Below are 19,327 nucleotides of genomic sequence, written 5' to 3' on the forward strand. Positions count from 1 at the left end.
GTGGCGGGCACTGGGGAAGGGACTACTAAGGTCACTAGGCCACTATATAGAGAGAGAGAGAGAGAGTATTAGTTTATAACGAAGGGCCCATTAAAGTACCTATGGTTTCTTGTCTATTTCAAATAACAGTATTATTTCATCATGGATGTTGCCCTTATTGTGCGAGAGGGCTGAGAGGTTAGAAATTCATTCACCAAATGGTGACAAAATGCCAACGATTGACCCAACCACCACATCTTTCTCTCTCTCTCTCTGAGATAGGGAGACATTAGGGATGTAAATGGATAATCGAAATCCGAATCCGAATCTGCATCCGTGTCCGTTTAGGAGCATCCGTATTTGTTTAGAGATATCTGGAAAATAATCCAAATACTCCGATCAAAATCCGTCCGAAAAAAAATCCGAATACTTAATAATAAAAAATTAAATAAATAATGATTTTGACGGTTTTTGAAGATTCAATAGGTTCTAGAATATGATGAAAAGAGAATCATGATCTAAGAGATATGGATTGAGAATGAATTGTATCCACTAGGGGGAGGAAGGTCCGGGTTACACAAGGCAGAGATGTAAACGGATGGTCAAAAATCTGAATCCGATCCGCATCCGAATCCGTTTAGAGGTATCCGAATTCGGTCAGGGAATATCCGACTCCGATCACATCCGATCCATATCCGATCCCATCACACAACACGAACAGTAAAGCAGAGGCTGATGATCTTGACCGAAACCCCACTTTAGGCGAGCAGTAGTCAATGAGGCACACGACACTAAATGGTGGGCTAACCCAAAGCTGATATTTCCCAGAAGGTCTCAAACCGGAGTCGAGTTGAGCTGCTAAGAGCATTCTAATGCAGGCATCAATTATGATCGAATACAACCTTACCTGAATAACCCACTCCCACCGATATCCCCAGATCCCAATTCCCATGTGTGGTTGGTAATTTGGCTAGCTATAGCGGCAATATTGAATAGAATCTTCTTCCTTAATTTTAATTATTTATTTTTCATGTGAGCCCACACCAGAAATTCTCTAAAACTTTCACTCCTTAAGTCCCTCCCTCTCTCCTCCCTCCTATTTATGTGAGTCTGAACTAGCTTATTTTCTTCAATCCTAGATATGGCTTTGCAGCCCTTCCTCTGCCTTTCCCTTCTCCTGCTTTTGTTCCTACAAGGAGGGAGAGCAGAGCAAGAGCAAGAGCAAGACCAGTTTTACAACGGCAGCACCTCGAGAGCGCGAATGCTTGCAGGTAACTGCAATTTGTTTCAAGGTAGCTGGGTTTTTGACGCTTCTTATCCTCTCTATGATTCTTCGAGCTGTCCCTTCATAGATCCAGAATTCAATTGCCAAAAGTATGGTAGACCCGATAAGATCTATCTCAAATACAAGTGGAAGCCACTGGGCTGTGACCTGCCAAGGTACTTTCCCGAATGCATTAAATTGAATTAAAACACTTCTTTACTTTACTACTACATCATTATTTAAAGCTAGCTTTGGATGCAGGTTTAATGGGTTGGAATTCTTGATGGGATGGAGAGGGAAGAAGATTATGTTTGTTGGTGATTCACTGAGCCTAAACCAATGGGAATCAGTAAATTGCTTGATTCATGCGTCAGTGGCCAACGCTAGGACAACGGTGGTGAGAAGTAACCCAATTTCTTCTGTAACATTTGAGGTTAGTTTATTCAATTTTAGTCTTCTTCTCTTCATCCGCACCGAAGCTTTTCTTCAATTGGAATCATTGCTTACTGTTCTTTCCCATTTTTATGTTCTCAAAAAGCTGCCATTCCTGGAGTTCCATTTTCTTTCGTTTGAAGAAAAAATATATATCAAAATGCATGAGACGAATTTAAGTTATGTTTGATGAAATTTCAAGGAATCAAGAAGACCCACTTGCATTGAATCATTTTATCATACATCATACGTGCATAATCATCATTCAGTTTGTTTTTTTTTTCCTTCTCCTTCGATATCTGAACCCACTATCCAAAAAAGCAAAAGAAAGCTAAATAGATTGCCATTTTCAAATCTCCCAATGATTCAAGAGATATCATGAAAAGAGAAATGCATAGTAGAAGACAGAAAAATGGGTGGGCTAAGCTTTCTTCCCTGGTGTTACTTTACTACTCTGCTTAGGAGGAAGGATGAAAGGGTGGAGAGAGAGAGAGAGCTCAAGAAGGAAAGGAATACCGTATTATTTTAGAGAGGGGACAAATGGTAGTAGTTGTCCAAAAGTTTTTTTTCTTTCTGTGCTGTGAACCACTGACACTTTGAGCTGAGGTGGCGCTCAGCTAAAAGCACAACAAACAGTGAATTTATTATTCTTTAAACACTTTTGTTTTTTAGGGAAAAAGTTCTCTGTCCGATAGGGTGGGCTATGCCAACACTCCCATGAATCTCTCTCTCCTCCCAATGTGAAAAAATATTTCCAATCCCTTGTTTTAAGGAGGAGAGAGATAGACACAAGGGAATGCTGGCATAGGCCACACTCCCATGCAAAAAACTACCCTTATTTTTATAACTAAGTCACGTTGGAGTGCCAAGCTCCTCTACGGGCTGTGCGAAATGACTATCGCATCCTTAAATATTTTCAAACATTATCTGGTCATGTGCGGTGCGTGCCTCTAGTGTCTAGATAGACCACCGCACCCTTAGGTTTTCTGTCTTTCCATGGGGGCACGACAGTCACCCCTAGGTATTTCTGCCTTTCGATAGGGCTTGATGGTTATTCGTGCAGCCTTGTGTCTAGGCATCAGGGTACTTGACCAGATACCTCTTTTTTCGTTTATAATATAAAATTAGGAAAATTTTTCTCTATGGGAAACGTAGGCCATGCCTAGATACAATGGTGACAAAATGATCGTCCCACCCCCATGAAAGACAGAAATACTACCCCACAATGTCCAACACGTTCTCATTGGTTGCTTTGCATGCATGACCCCTACGCTCCCCATAGAGAACACGCTCCCCAATAAATTTAAAACCAAATGCATGGTCCCCAATCACTCTCGAATCCGAATCAGCTACCCACATTAGGACAGATGGAGACAGATCTCACTCCCCACGACATGGCTCGTGTTAGAGCTAGTGAAGTACGTTTGTTTCAGTTTCTCTTTGACCTTTGTAGCAGCTGCTGCACAGAGAAGGACACGATCTGTCTTGGGAATCACGAATTTACCCTTGTTTTGTCATAACCTTAAATACATTTATGGTGTTTCGCAGGACTATGGCGTGACGGTGCTACTTTATCGTACACCATACCTTGTGGATCTAGTTAGTGAAAATGTGGGGTTAGTTCTAAAGATCGACTCCATGCAGAGTGGGGACGCGTGGAAAGGCATGGACATGCTGATATTCAACTCCTGGCACTGGTGGACCCACACAGGAAGAACTCAACCGTAAGATCTTCTTGCCTCCGCAAGGCCTATCTATCAGTTTTCAATTAAATTTCCAGAACAAAAAAATCCAACGGCCACGGGCGCTTATGTTTGTTTTACTACGAATGTTGCAGGTGGGACTACATACAAGAGGGTAACAAGTTGTACAAAGACATGGACCGTCTGGTTGCATACTATAAAGGGCTAACGACGTGGGCCAGATGGGTGAACCTCAACGTGGACCCCACCAAAACCAAAGTCTTCTTTCAGGGGATCTCTCCCACCCATTACCAGTACGTATGCCCCTCCCTCTCTCTCTCTCTCTCTCTCTCTCTCTCTCTCAATATGATTGTGTGAGGGTATTTCCTAAAAAAGAAAAAAACCTTTTAACCAAAAAGAAATTAAAAAAGAAAAAAAACTTGAGTGTGTTTTAAGTTTTTATTTTTTTATTTTTATGGAAACAGACTTATATTACCATTAGAGTGTGTAAGTTAGTGATTGAAATTTAAATGAACTTCACCATGAAGGAAAGTATTGGAAAATACATTTTGAAGAAAAGTTATCATGTACCGTCCATGTCCAAACACAAAGGTAGGTGAAATGACTACCCCTGCCCCCATGATATCAAGGCATGTGCTCTCATTAGCCTCCGCACGAGTAGGCCATGCTTCCTCACAAAAAACACCCATATATTTATTGCGAAATAACCAAATATGGTAGAATGTAAGAGTTTGTAGATATAGAAAAAATCACATGTTTTTTAGTTTTAGATATAGACGCGTTTAATAAAAAAATTCACTTAAATTGAAATTGATGAAGTCGAAAAGACTTTGTTCATAATCCTAATGGTCCTATAACCCAAATCTTCTTAATAAATTCACATGATAGAAAGATTTGTCATTTTGATTCTAATTTGGTACGACAGAATAGACACATAATATTACCAAAAAAAAGAATACACATATACGCTCCAATTGTAAGAAACTTTGCAGTCAAGACTACCAACTAGAATCTTCCATAAAAACAATTTAAAATTTGAGTGAGTGATTGTATTTTTACTTTACCAGGGGGAAGGATTGGAATGAACCATCGAAGAGCTGCTCTGGGGAGATGCAACCCTTGTCAGGGTCAATTTACCCGGCGGGTATACCACCGGAGGCGATTGTGGTGAACAAAGTGTTAAGAAGGATTCAGAAACCAGTGTATCTACTAGACGTAACAAGGCTATCACAGCTCAGAAAGGATGCACACCCCTCCACTTATAGTGGTGACCACAGTGGTCTTGACTGTAGCCATTGGTGCCTCCCAGGACTTCCCGATACTTGGAACCAGCTCCTCTATGCCGCTCTTGCCGGCCTTTGACAACCTCAATGATGATCAGTTGCCATTTTTAGCTTTTCTTCGTTTTTTGGGTAGAATTTTAGTTGTATTTTTTACCTTGTTCAGATGGATAGAATTCTTCAATTTTTTTGTTTCCTCTTTTTTGGGTTTCCCTTTGCATTGAGAGTGGTTAATAATGGGGCTGATATATATCAAATTGTAAAGTAATTGTTTGTTTAAATCCTTAGCTAGGGTTGTTGTTAATTGTTATGAAGGTTGAATTGACCCACCACCCTCAACAACTTTTAAGATCATAAAGGTACCATTATATTGTATGGTTAGACATTGAATTTTGATTGTCATGTAAGCAAGAATTGAGCTAAAACAGCACTTTATGGGCAATCAATTCGTGTCTATCTTTTCTTTTAAGTAATCAATAAACCAATTCTCTCTCACTTTACTGTATCCAAACACTATTCCCATCAAAAGAAGGTAAAAGAAGGAGCCACTGATAATGGTTTTAGATATTAAAATTATTCCTACCAAAAAAAAAAAAAAAAGATATTAAAATTATTTTTTTTCTTGGTTATTTTTTTCCCCCTTTAACTAGTATAATAGTAGAAAATCAATGAAATTCACCCCGTAATTTAAAAATTGGATCGGATCAGCCAATCCAGATCGAACAAATCGAATCTGAATGAGTAGGGTACAAGATCCAAGGCCGATTCTAAGGTTTTTAAACACTAAACTTACCGCTTAATTAAGATCTATAAATCCTTTGAATTAGAAACTCCAAAACATCACATATTTGTAAAAATCTTTACTTTTGCTTTCTGATTCCAATTTCTATGGTTAAAATCAACTTCAAATTAATAATGACCGAGAATCGATGGGTGAGCTCATCTTGTGTCTGATTCTTGGTTTTATAAACTTAGAGTGATACAACTCAATCAAGAACAAGACCCGGATCCTTTGCAGCGTACATCGGATGGCGCATGCTGGACGCACCGACACACTGGAGAGGATTTTCATGGTCAAGAACAAGCTATGTTATCATGAAGTCTAGAGTAGAGTTACTTTTCCTTCAAAAAATAATTCCAAATTAAACCATAGCATTGTCACAAATTCACAATCATATACCCTGGCATGGCCTGAACTATTTATGCTTTGTTTGGTTGCAAGGGGAATTAAGGCGAAGGAAAGGAAAGAGAAATTTTAAGACCTAAAAAAGAAATTTTTGTAATCATTACCCATGTGACTTTATCATTGTTGCGTCAAGAAATCGTCAGGCGGTCCTTCGAGTGCCGTAACTTGCAAAAAGACCAGGGGGTGACAAAGGAGAACCGGTGTGGTTCCGGCCTAGGACTCTCCGATGCCAAAGTCAGATCTCCTGAGCAAACAGATGAATAATAGTATTCAAGATGAGTTTTTGGGGGTAGAGTACCTTCCCTTTTATAGTAGAGCATGGCGGTGTGGAGAGTCCCAGCCAATGTAAAGTGGCCTTCGTAGTTGATAGAGTCCCTGGGTAGCAGAGTTCCTCCTTGATTGGTTGTCTTCCCGTGGGATGTAGTGTCCCAGTTGGGTTGTCGTTCTTAGCGGATAGATGTTGATACGTTGTTAGATATGGTGCTTAGTGTTTATGTCCATCTGGGACTGTACAGTTGACGGGTGGTGTTCTAGAGTCCTTGAGGCGGCGTACATTCAGTTGACGACGACAGTGACAATGGTGATGGTCTCCTATCAAGCTCCACGTCCACGCTTGTATCCACGTGTGTCTGAGGTCCACGGTCTGCGCGTGCATGGAAGTCGGTGCCCCAAGGGGTTGGCGCCCAAGGGTGGTCGTACTCCAAGGGGTTGGCGCCCAAGGGAGGTCATCCCCCAAGGGGGTGGGTGGTCCGCACCCGTGCTAGTTCCTCCTTTGGTCCCGTTACGGTCCACCTCCTTGGACCAGACACGTGGCAACCTCCAATTGGTCTTCATGAATCTGGGTTTATCAATCATTAACTCCAAATAATTTAATATTTGGTTATTAAATTTCATTTAACTTTATATTCAATTCCCTTTGGTTTATAAAGTAAAATAAAAATTACATGTAAAATATATCATTATTAAATATATTAAGTAATTTATATAATCACATGGGTAATGATTACAAAATTTTTTTATTTAAGTTTAAAAATTTTCACTTACCTTCCCTTTAATTTTCCTAGCAAACAAACATAGTCTTAGGTCGAACAGTTCATTGAGAAACCGGATGGCTCTTTCACGTCTTCTAGAGCACTTACGTCAAGAAATTAATCCTGTCAAGTGCGGTGCACTACCCAGTGAACCAAATTTAAGAATCCAATGGTAAAAACAAGGGCTGTGACATCTTTTTATCTTCTCATTGTTGGGTAGATAGTTGGATGCTTCAGTGAGGTACACTGGACAGTGCACCGCACTTGCGAGGATGAAAATCCCTTAGGTCAACAAGAGAACTGAACCAAAAACATAAGTAGTCTGTGGTTAATCTAAATCTAAATCTTATAGGATAAATTTGATGCGAAAACATTATGAATTGATTTTCCAAACAGTAACAATATTACCAAGGGATTTTGCTAAATACCCATCTCGAGTTCTTACAACACACTTGCTTCTTCCGTCTTTGTGGTGAAGTTTAACACATTGTTAGGCACATCTTGTTATCACTAAGTAGGCGAATTAAGTAAGGGTTAACCACGCATACTCCCCTAAAATGCACTCAATATTCCTCATGTCCCCTAAGGTTCTGACAAGTCCACACGCACCCCCTGAAAATTCCACGTACCACTCCTACTTTTCCACCTAAAGCCATTTAAGTCCACACCAGGCGTTAAATGCTAAAAAATGACCAAACTACCCTTTCTTCTATCTCTTCTAAAATTTGAAAAGACCTAATTGTCTTGACCTATTTGCAAAAATTTGAAAAGACCAAAATGCCCTCATCTTCCCCAAATCATCTTCTTTTACAATGTAGATACCAAATACTACCATCACCACCACCGCCACCACCACCTCCAACTCCTCCACCTCTACCAATTCCACCACCGAGTCCCCCTTCCTTGCCTATTCCTCCACCACATGGACTGAAACTTGTCCTTCTTCCTCAGTCGAATGAAGGCCTTCCCATCTCTGCAACTGTTCAGGAGAAGGAATTGAAGAAGCTTGCATCGAATATCCATGACAAGCTCCAGTAAAGGCAAGTAGATTTAGGTGTCTCTCCAAACTGGAAGCTCTGAAGACTTTGATACCTTCAAGGAACAGAGAGATAAAAGCAGATAGATTGTTTGAAGAAACTACAGATTACATCGTCTTCCTCAAAGCCCAAGTGGAGATTCTTCAGAGATTGAACAATTTTTATGAGTCGGACGAGAAGAAAGTGCTTGTATAGTTAATTCCATTTCTTGAAAAGAGGAGATAAGAATCGTCATTTTTAATTCTGTGTTGGTTTTAGGTTTTCTACAACTTTGTTTCTATGATTTCGTTTAGGAGAAATGACTTGCTATATAATTTTTTTTTTTTAGAGATGATGATATGAAACTCATTAGTTGGAGAGTTGCAGATAATGGTTTTGAAATTTTCTTTTCCTTTTTTTTTTTTTTTTTTTTTAAACTTTTTGCGCCTTTCCTCCTCTGCTAAGGAGATGGAATGATTGAAAGCTGGGGTTCTGTTTAGGGCTGTAAAAGGATTGGATTCGGCTCGGATAGTGCTATATACGCATCCGCATCCGCATCCAATTAGCTATCGGATGGATTCGGATAGTGCTAAACGGATACGGACACGGATACAGATCGGATATTTTATTCGTTTACATGTAAATATAGCTTTTTGGATAGGTTATAGCTATCCGTATCCGCATCCTTTTAGCTTTCGGACGGATTCGGATAGTGCCAAACGAATACAGACACAGACACGAAAACGGATTTCAGCTTTTCATTTACATCCCTAGTTCTGTTCGTTCTTATTCATTCTTTCATTAATTTGGTTTTTGTTTTCAGATTTTAGATTTGAGTTGAGGAGATTACGAGTTTCAATGACATGGCAAAGAAAGTGTTTTGGTTTCTGTAAAACAAGGGAAACATTGAAGTCCATGGAAGGTGAGGGAAGTCGTGTGGGGGTAATCCATTGAAGTCCATGGAAGGTGAGGGAAGTCGTGTGGGGGTAATAGATGGGTTTGGGTTCACAATAGTGAACCAATAGGCAAGGAGGGGGACTCGGTGGTAGAATTGGTAAAGGTGGAGTAGTTGGAGGTGGTGCTAGAGGTGGGGTTTCACGTTGGTGATGGTGTTAATGGTGGGTAGCGATGGTGGTGTTGGTAGTATTGGGTATCTTCATTGTAAAAGAAGATGATGATTTGAGGAAGATGAGGGCATTTTGGTCTTTTCAAATTTTAGCAAATAGATCAGGACAATTAGGTCTTTTCAAATTTTAGAAAAGATAGAAGAAAGGGTAGTTTGGTCATTTTTTAGCATTTAACTCCTGGTGTGGACTTAAATGGCTTTAGGGGGTAAAGTAGGGGTGGTACGTGGAATTTTCAGGGGGTGCATGTGAACTTGTCAGGGAGGCATGAAGAATATTGGGTGCATTTGAGGGGGTATGCGTATTTAACCCATTAAGTAATTGTAACCTCACTCTTTTGCCCCTTGTCTTATTTCCAAAATTTATTTAATGCATGTAATCTTGTTATTTCATATGGACAATGATATCTTTTGAAAATGATTTAATGATAAATCATTTTCAATTTATTTTGAAAATCCTTTTTTACCCATTATTAAAATAACTTTAGGAGATAAAATGAGGGGTAAAAAAATAACGTTACAATGTTTAAGATTTTCCCAACATTATTACAGTATACACGATTTTGGGCTTTATAAAGTACTCTGCACAATCTCATGATATCTCCTAATTAATGAGATTTCTTTTGGTAACTGTGAAATTCTTATCATGGTTGTATCTGTTTCAAATCCCCACGAACTTTACTAAAAATGACCCATGCGTATCCAACTCTTGCTACACTTACTAAAAATAACCCCAAATTACCTTAATGAGGATAATCGTACAGCACACAGAGGCAAGATTTTATGGAAGTTCTTGTTTCATATCTCCTTCTCCCCCCCCCCCCCTCCCCCCCAAATCAACTTACTAAAAATAACCCATTTCAGCTCAAGGTGTGTAACCATTATATTTACCACCTTAAGGTCTCAAACAAAAGAAACAGACAATAGGGAGAAAATCCAGAAGACCCAAGGAAAGCAATGGCAACAACTAGGATTCTAATTATCTTTTTAGTTTCCTGCATGATCATCGCTGCAAGTGAGTTCTTATCCTCCTCTAATTATTGTTATTATTGATCATCTACATTGAAGGTGTGATAGAGTCTTTTTTGCTTCTCTTGTTTGGTTTCAGATAGCCAACCACATACATTTTGCTGCAAAAGATACTTACTTTCCCAATTGTGTAACCCCAAGAATCTCAAAGATACAGCAAACTGTGTAAAATGGTGCCGCTCAGGTTGTACTAATGGAACTGGTGTCTGTGCACAAGTGTGGGGTATGACCTACTGCGGATGTGGGCCAAGTGAGTTTCTGTGATTGCTTTCTTCTCTACTACAGCACTAAATAATTTCTTTCATTTTTTTGCAATTAATTACTTACTAATGGTCTCTCCTTGTTCCTCTTCTTCTTCTTCTTGTTTCATAGTGAATAATCAAGGGACCTGTGCATAACAAACCGATGGTTAACTACTTGGGTTCTTTTCTGTTCACTTGATCAATATCCAATGAAGCCTAATTTAAGCATCAGAATGTGATAGTGTGATACAGCATTCATTTCTTTTGAGCTAAGAATTCCATATTTCCAGTAGAGGATATTATAAGAGAGATGCAATATGTTGTAATGGGAATGCCTTATCAATGCATGTGTTGTATTTCCTCCAGATCTAGTAGAATTATAAAGTTATAAAGAAGCATAAGGATTTTGCATGATTGTTCATCATCTTGTTGATTTCCTTGTCAATGTTCTGTTGTTAGGAATGTAAATTTTACATGTAAAATAAATTTCACTTGGTACGTCAACATTTACCTCTTTGTTTCCCAACCAAAAACTCATGTAAAATCATCACTCGACGAAGACTCTTGACCTCGTGGCTTTGACTCTGGTTCTCTTTCTCTAGAGAAACTCGGCTTGGCAACTTTGCTCTGTGAGCAGATGTAACAAGTTAGATTATCTTTTTCATTTTGAGTGATTTGAGTCTAAATGAGATAGATTTCCATGAGTGAAAAAACCCTCAAACATTAGCTGTTGATGGATTCATCATGTAGCACTCTTCTACAACATAATGCACTCTATTTTGAAGTTTTCAAAAGCTCATGGTTCATTACAACTCAAAAATCAACCCAGTTTAACCAGGTTGTACTTAACATTTGATATGGGATTAATGGTCTTAAGGGAGGAGGAGGACATAATGACACGTCCGACAGGGGACAGAGACGACGAGACAAAATGAAGAAAGAACTACAATGCAATTCCCACAATTCCTTAGGTAGGATCTCCTCTCCTCAGAGCCCCCGTTTCTCTTCGACTCTTTTCTCTTTCTCTGATTGGGAGAATACCTCTCCTCATCACGGCTCAAATAGTTGCGCCTGGCCCTCTTCCTACTTCCTTTGGTATCCTTGGAGTATGAGAATAAACTTTTCTACTTCTATAAACATCTTCCAAATCAGAAGATGAAACAGATAGAATCCCCAGTTTCTGAATCTTCCTAAGATCAGGAAAATGAAGCATCATGATCACAAAGCTTCTTGGATATGATTTCTACTCCTATATGTTTCTGTGCTATTGACCTATCCATTGAAAACATTTGAGAAGCTTCAAAATGCCTGTGAACTTGTTAGGCAAAAAGCTTTTGGATAAGAGAGAGAAAGAGAGAGAGAGAGTACAATAATGGCAACTCTGCAAATTACCAACTGTTCAAACCCAATAATCGTACTTAGAAGACCTTCAATGAGCTCCCTGTTCTATAAAAGACGCCATTTCGAAATTCTCAAGCTCGGTTTGTCACTAGAGCATTTCTTAAGCAGCCTTTGAACCAAAGGCAGTTCATGGCTGAAACAGGTGTGGTTTCTATTTCTCTCTCACTTCTGAATGGCTTTGGAGAACCAGAAAAGTTTGAGTGGGCAAGAGTCTATCTTCCGGTGGGTTATGGTGTTGTCCTTGACATTGCATTTGCACCAGACGACTTGAATCATGGTTTGCTTTCAACTCGCATTTGGTGTCTGATTTTGTAAGAGTATTATTTATTTTAATACAAATAAGCCTTGGGTTGGGTTATATAAATGTTAGGCTTTTAGTCCAATGGATTTTTTTGTAATATGCCATTTTAATGGACCTGTAATATGGGTACAAGGTAGGAGTAATGGATTTACTTTCTTGAGATTCAGAATTGCGTCGTGGGATGTAGTGCAACCCTAGATGAGATGCCAAGGTACAGCTGATGGGATTTCAGTTTAGTTCCAGATGGGACGCTTGGTCCATATCTTTTTTCTATTTCTCCATTCAGTTAATCTCTTTAACAGTAATTCAGGTCAGTAGTTTCTGAGTTTCTTCAAGTTCCTGGACATACTATAGTTTTGGAAAATCTCATTTTCTTGCTCATCACTACTGTTATTTTAATTCTGATCTCAGATTTTTACAATTGGAATGTACTCTAAACCTATCTATGGTTTTAATTTCAGAATCTAACATCAGATCATTGGAATCCTACTACAACTAGGATTTCTGATGTCTAAGGTTTGTTTATTTGATATCCAATTCACATTATTGATTTCTGTTTTGTTTCATAATTCAGATTATTTTTCTGGTATTACTTCTAAGGTTTCCTACTGTTGTTGCCTAATCTAAGTAAATCTATTGTTGACCTAGATCATTCCATTGATTGAAATCGATTCTTAGTAGGATTCTTTTGTAACTTTAGATCTGAACATTGGATTGATTTCAAGTTCTAGTATTCTATCGGTCTGCTTGAATAAACTACTTGACCAGTTTTTGGAACATATCTCATTCTTTGATTTCAACTTATTAAATTTTCTTGAATCACGTCCTTTGTTTCCTCATTGCAGTTCTGGTGTGTTGCTGTGTTTCTAATCCTAAACCTTTAGGCTCCTAGAAACCCATCAAGCGGTATTAAAGCTGTTGTTAGTAGTGAGCCAAGGCCTTCTAATTGTTAGAGTTTATGTAATAAGGGTAGTTTGGGCATTAGTCTAGTGTCTTATTTACTTATGTTGTATTTCCTTGTTTTAACTTTTACCTCCCTAGGGAGATGTTTGTAATTTACTTTTTTCATATTAGTGAATCAAATAGGGGAGAGGAAACAGCTCTCCTCCGATTTGGTTGGTAACTTCTTCTTCTTCTTCTTCTTCCCTTTCTCACCTCTATCCTCTCCTCTCTTCTCTCTTCTCTTCCCTTGATTTGATCCATATATCATTTCCAACTTGGTATCAGAGCATTTCCAGGTTTGAGAGTCGACCAAGCTTCTACTTCCTTTTTTTTCTCCTCTCTTGGAACCCTAGAAAAGTAGAGGGTTCCAATAGAGGCTATACCATGTAAGATGATACTCTTAGAGGATATATTGGAGTTCTATCATGAACTACAAGCCATAATGGATGAAGATTTGGAGCTGTGAAGCTCGATTGAAGAACAAGAAGCCCTAGACAACTTTATCGCCAGCTCCTTCCTTCTTGCTTTCGATTATCTCTCCTCACACTACCATTTGCACTGAAACCAGGCTAGTTAGAATCGCCCAGGGGTCCTCTTTCAACCCCCTAGGGTCTTGGTTGGTGAAGTGAAACAGTATGGGAACATAGTCCATTCTCTTACAGCCCTACAGGTACCGCCAGATTCTGGTTTGCTTCTTTGTTTCATAAAAAATGGCTTGTGGTGTGTTGAATAATTGCTGTTGATTGAAGAGTTGAATTATTTGAGTATTGTTGGTTGTTGTGGAATGAGGCTAAGGTTTAAAAGGTGGTGTATTAGCTTGTGATTTGGTTTTCTTCAAGAAACTGTTGTTCATTGCGTGCTGGTGGTATATTAGCTTGCTGGTTTGCTTCTTTTGGTAGAGTGTACTCCCCATTTGGAATGCAATATATGATGTTTTCCAGTTATGAAATGGTTGTGGAATGTCTCACATGGAACCTTGAGTTGTCCTAAGCTGTTGCTTCCATTTGAAAGGTTTATTTGAGTGGAGTTCAAATCTGGAACTGTTTTCTTTCCTTGCTGGATTTTCCTTTTTTTTTCGAAGAGGGACAGATTGGTGTTGATAAAGAATGTTGTTTGAGCTTCTCCAGTGGTTGTGTGATGAAGCTATACTTTAAAGAATGTTGTGATGTTGAATTTCTTTGACTTTGGGTGTTTTCCCATCTTGTGAGTGTGTTTATTTAGCCTGTCTCGGATCAGTGAATCGACAGGGGTTATTTGGATATATCTTTCCTGAGAAAAATTGTCGCTGTTTGGGTAGAGTATGTTGTACTCCCCATTGAGTTTAGGTATCATCCCATTTTTTTCCGTGTACTCCTACATTATGTCAGTTGTTGGAAGAAGAGGCCTGGTTCCACCCAAAGGGAATGACACGGATATATTCAGCTGTGACCACTGTGGGAATGCTGGACACACCCGAGAGAGATGTTGGATACTTTATGGCTGTCCCCCTGGCATGCATGACAACAGGAGAAGGGGAGCCAGAGCATGCTCCTTGATGACTGAGGTTGCACCTATGGGATCTACATGGATTATTGACTCTGGAGCCACTGACCATATGACCGGCACTTCTCAATGTTATGGCTCCTACTCTATCTGTTCTGGTAAGGACAAGGTTAGAGTTGCTGATGGTTCCCTTTCCTCTATTTCTGGTAAAGGTAGTCTTTGTGTCACTTCTTCTATCTCCCTTGACTCTGTTCTTCATGTTCCTTAATTTCATACTAACCACTTATCTGTGATCCACCTAACCAAATCCTTGAATTGTTCTGTCACTTTTTTTTCCATCTCATTGTGTTTTTCAGGATTTGGTGACAAAGAAGGTAATTGGCAAAGGTCGTGAGGAAAAGGGACTTTACCTTCTTGATCAAGGGATTTTACCTACTGCTCAGTCCTACGCATGTGGGCGTCATGACAACAATACTGTTGACTCTGTAATGTTGTGGCATCAACGGTTAGGCCACCCTTCTTTTGGGGTTATGAGGACAAAATTGCCCCACTTGTTTTCTTCCATTCCTTCTTCCCATGTGTTTCAATGTGAACCCTGTTTGTTTGCCAAACATTGTCGTTCTCCTTATCCTTATCAGGGTAATAGATCCACTATTCCCTTCCATATTGTGCACTCTGATGTTTGGGGGCCTTCCCCCACTACTTCTTTGTTTGGCTATCGCTATTTTGTTTCCTTTGTTGATGGCTATTCCAGGGCAACTTGGACCTTTTTAATGAAACAAAAAAGTGAGGTCTATGATGCCTTTAAAAATTTTTATTAGCTCATTTATACCTAGTTTCGTACTCACATTCAAATTGTTCGTTCTGATAAAGGGGGGGAGTATATGTATGGGGGGCTTCAACAGTTTTGTCCTGATCATGGCATTATCGATCAACAGAATAGGGTGGCTGAAAGGAAAAATCGCCATTTGTTGGAAGTCACTAGAAGTCTCCTAATTGGCATGCACATTCCAAAAACTTTTTGCTCTGAAGCTCTTCTTACTGCTTCCTTTTTAATCAATCACATGCCCACTAAACTTCTAGGCTCCAAATCCCCTTTAGACTTGTTGTCTCCTTAGACTTCTACTTTCTCTCTTCCTCCCAAGGTGTTTGAGTGTGTTTGCTATGTTCATGTCAACAAAAGTGCTCGGTCTATGCTTAACCCTAAGGCACTCAAATGTATTTTCCTTGGATATTCCTCCTCTACTAAGGGGTATAAGTGCTACCACCCCTCTTCTCGAAGGAGACTTTTCTCAAAAGATGTTACCTTCTTTGAATCTATCCCTTTCTTTACTTCTTCTCAACATCCTCTTCTCTGTGTTTCCTCTGTTTGATATTGGGAAACACAGAGAAGGGGTTGTTGTTGATACTGATACTCATTCCGGTGATGATGCTAGCAATGAAAAAGAAGGGGTTGTTGTTAAAAATGGTTCTGCTAATGAAAAAGATTACCACATTAAATACAAAAGTGGTGAAGGCTTGCATAATACAGGACAAAAGACCTGCCAAGAGCCCTCTTTGGATCCACATCTTGAGATACATCTGCCTCAGTTAGGTAACATCTCTTCTCTTCCTTCTGATTTAGACCTTCCCATTGCTACTAGAAAAGGAAAGAGAGCTTGCACTAATCCTGTAGCCAGTTTGTTTCCTATGATGCTCTCTCTCCTACAGGTGTTGCCTTCACTGCTGCCCTCTCTTCTATTTCCATCCCAAAAAATGTCACTGAGGCCATGTTTAACCCAAAGTGGAAGCAAGTCATGTTTGAGGAAATGATGGCCCTTGAGAAGAACTGTGCTTGGAAACTTGTTGATCTTCCCAGGGGGAGAGTTCCAGTTGGATGCAGATGGGTCTACATAGTTAAGTACCGATCTAATGGTACGGTTAAGAGATACAAGGCTCGGTTGGTGACTAAAGGCTACAGTCAAGTGTATAGGATCGATTATTAGGAGACATTTGTTCTTGTGGCAAAGCACAACTCAATAAGAGTTCTGTTATCTTTGGCAGCTAATCAAGATTGGCCATTGTATCAGTTGGATGTGAAGAACGCTTTCCTCCATGGTGATCTAGAAGAGGAAGTGTACATGCAGACTCCACCTGGCTTCAAGTGTCCCTCAGCTAAAGGGAAAGTGTGCCTGTTCAAGAAGGCACTATATGGTCTCAAGCAGTCCCCGAAGGCTTGGTTTGAGAGGTTTAGACAGGCTATTTTGAAAAATGGGTATTCCCAGAGCCAAGCTGACTACACTTTATTTACCCAGCGAGGTAATGGTACCATCACAACCCTTATTGTCTATGTTGATGATGTTGTAGTGACTGGAAATGATATGGCTGAGATAGCTAGGCCGAAGACCGACTTGGCTCAACAATTTGAGATTAAAGATTTGGGTCCCTTAAGTACTTCTTGGGTATTGAAGTATCAAGGTCTAAGAAGGGAATAAATATATATCAAAGGAAGTTTGTCCTAGACTTGTTGAAAGAGACAGGGATGTTGAGTTGCAAACTAGCAAACTTTCCTATTGATCAGAATCATAAGCTAGGAGAAGACTGTGGACCTTCCCTTGCTGATACAAGGAAATACCAGAGGCTTGTAGGGAAATTGATCTATCTCTCTTTGACTCGCCCAGATATCACCTATGCAATTGGGGTGATGAGTCAGTTTATGCATGCCCCCTAGAGTGGGCACTTGGATGTTGTTTACCGGATCCTGAGATACTTGAAGTCCTCTCCAGGAAAAGGTCTCCTATATGCCGAACAATCATTTGAGAATTGAAGGCTACATTGATGCAGATTGGGCTGGTTCAGTTTCTGACAGACGATCTACATCTGGCTATAGCACTTTTGTGGGTGGTAATATGGTCACATAGAGGAATAAAAAGCAACCAGTTGTGGCTCGGTCAAGTGTAGAGGCAGAATTTAGAGCTATGGCTTATGGAGTATGTGAACTGCTATGGTTGAGACAGCTCGTCCAAGAGTTGGGATTTGATACTGAGGCACCTATGAGACTCTATTGTGATAACAAGGCTGCCATTAGCATAGCACACAACCCTATGCAAAATGACAGAAAATTGACTCATGATACATGTGTACTCCTTTTGTTAAGACAGGTGATCAGTTAGCATAGCAAACATCTTTACCAAGGGGCTCATCCCTCATCAGTTCAGTACCCTGTTATGCAAGCTGGGAATGTATGACATTTATTCTCCAGCTTGAGGGGGAGCGTTAGAGTTTATGTAATAAGGGTAGTTTGGGCATTAGTCTAGTGTCTTATTTACTTATGTTGTATTTCCTTGTTTTAACTTTTACCTCCCTAGGGAGATGGTTGTAATATACTTTTCTCATATTAGTGAATCAAATAGGGGAGAGGAAACAACCCTCCTCCGATTCGGTTGCTAACTTCTTCTTCTTCCCTTTCTCACCTCTATCCTCTCCTCTCTTCTCTCCTCTTCCCTTGATTTGATCCCTATATCATTTCCAACTCTAATATGGCTAGCCTGATGGAAACTATCAACCGATTGAGAGGAAATTTCCAAAAGATATCTGACGACAATAAACAGATATCTGAGAGACTTGCTTCCATAGAACATCAACGTGATGCTTCTAATCCATCCCCCTCACCTGATAGTCCTGAAAAAACTAGAACAAATGGATAAATACCTGTAAATTCAACCACTAACAATACCATGAGAGTTTCGCGAGGACCCTAGATAATTCCTACGAATCAGCCCTCCTATGAGAAAATCTTGCACAGTAGGGTAGAAAATGATTATCATGGAAGGACTGATAACATTACAAAGAAGGTGAATCCAGAAGTTTCTTACTTTGCTAGACAGGACCCATGACTATTCTTTGATTGGTTAGCTTTTTCTAGAGGAATATTTTAACTTAGATTTTCTCATTTGCGATTGATTGGTTATGCTAAACAATGTTGGAGAATCCAAGAAGCGAGGCTTAGAGTTAGATATGTGCCTAGGACTTCAAGTAGATGAAGTAGAAGTTAAAGAACAAGTACCTACCGGAAAATATCCAAAGGAAGCTCTCCCTTCAACAAGATTACTACCAAAATGCCTTTAAAGTTGAGAACTTGAAACAGCCATCTATGAAATTCAGTTCGCAAGTTGGTGAGTGTTGGAAGTACACCAACAATGATCAAGGAATTAAGTATCGGAGCGTATCGTATCGTCTCGGCCGATACGTCTCGGTATCGGTCGTGGCCGAGACGAGACAGGTCGAGACGTATCTTTTTTTTTTTTAAATGTAAATGTCTCGAATGTATCGGTATGTATCGACCGATACATATCGATACGGTCGATACATATCGATACAGACGAGACATAATTTAAACCATTATTTTATTATTTTTGAAATAACGATATGTATCAAGACGTATCGAGACGTCTCGATACGTATCGGAAACTTAAAAACCACATGGGCCCAAGTCTTCTCAGAACAGAAAACTCGAGCAGGAGCAGGCTGGCGGAAAAAAAACAGTTCCAGCTTTGAGAAACCCATCAAAAAACATCTTTAAACTTGGTTTTTGCCAAAGATTTGTTGAGGGCTTTGATTCCTTTGCCAAAAACGATTCTAAAGGAGGTGAAATCTCATCATTTGCTGCATCTAACAGCCCACATTTGAAATCAAAAGGTGTTCTTAAAGGGAAAGGTAGGTTTTTTGAAAAAAACTTGATTATTTTGTTTAAATCTTTGATTTTTGGTATTTTTTTTGCTATGATTCAAAGGAAATATGATAAACTAACTTAGTGTTGCATTCTTTGAATACATTTACAAAGATTTGAGTTCAAAATCCATGTTTCTTTGCATTTTTTACCCAAAACCGAAAATTGCTTCTTTAAAACGTTTTTTTTTTTTATTTTCTTCTAAAAT

The 19,327-nt window shown here is 39.4% G+C and overlaps 1 protein-coding gene and 1 long non-coding RNA gene across 2 annotated transcripts; both read left to right on the forward strand.

The window, feature by feature from the left end:
- The first annotated feature begins 1,120 nt into the window (after positions 1–1,120).
- LOC122638792 (protein trichome birefringence-like 39) lies at positions 1,121–4,752 on the forward strand. The gene is made up of 5 exons (XM_043831641.1): positions 1,121–1,419; positions 1,505–1,676; positions 3,224–3,399; positions 3,513–3,671; positions 4,446–4,752. The coding sequence occupies exons 1-5, from the start codon at positions 1,121–1,123 to the stop codon at positions 4,738–4,740; spliced, it is 1,101 nt and encodes a 366-aa protein (XP_043687576.1). The 3' UTR covers positions 4,741–4,752.
- A 5,152-nt stretch (positions 4,753–9,904) lies between these two features.
- Positions 9,905–10,461, forward strand: LOC122640937. Its single transcript, XR_006329786.1, has 3 exons — positions 9,905–10,029; positions 10,123–10,293; positions 10,416–10,461. It is a non-coding gene; the product is annotated as an uncharacterized LOC122640937 (long non-coding RNA).
- The last annotated feature ends 8,866 nt before the right edge of the window (positions 10,462–19,327 follow it).

The sequence above is a fragment of the Telopea speciosissima genome, chromosome 9 (assembly GCF_018873765.1).
Source record: "Telopea speciosissima isolate NSW1024214 ecotype Mountain lineage chromosome 9, Tspe_v1, whole genome shotgun sequence".
In the NCBI taxonomy this organism is placed as follows: Eukaryota; Viridiplantae; Streptophyta; class Magnoliopsida; order Proteales; family Proteaceae; genus Telopea; species Telopea speciosissima.

Coding starts and splice junctions, on each gene's coding strand:
- LOC122638792 (XM_043831641.1), top strand. CDS start 1,121: ATGGCTTTGCAGCCCTTCCTCTGCCTTTCCCTTCTCCTGCTTTTGTTC. Junction 1,677..3,223: donor TTTCTTCTGTAACATTTGAG/GTTAGTTTATTC, acceptor GGTGTTTCGCAG/GACTATGGCGTGACGGTGCT. Junction 3,400..3,512: donor CACACAGGAAGAACTCAACC/GTAAGATCTTCT, acceptor CGAATGTTGCAG/GTGGGACTACATACAAGAGG.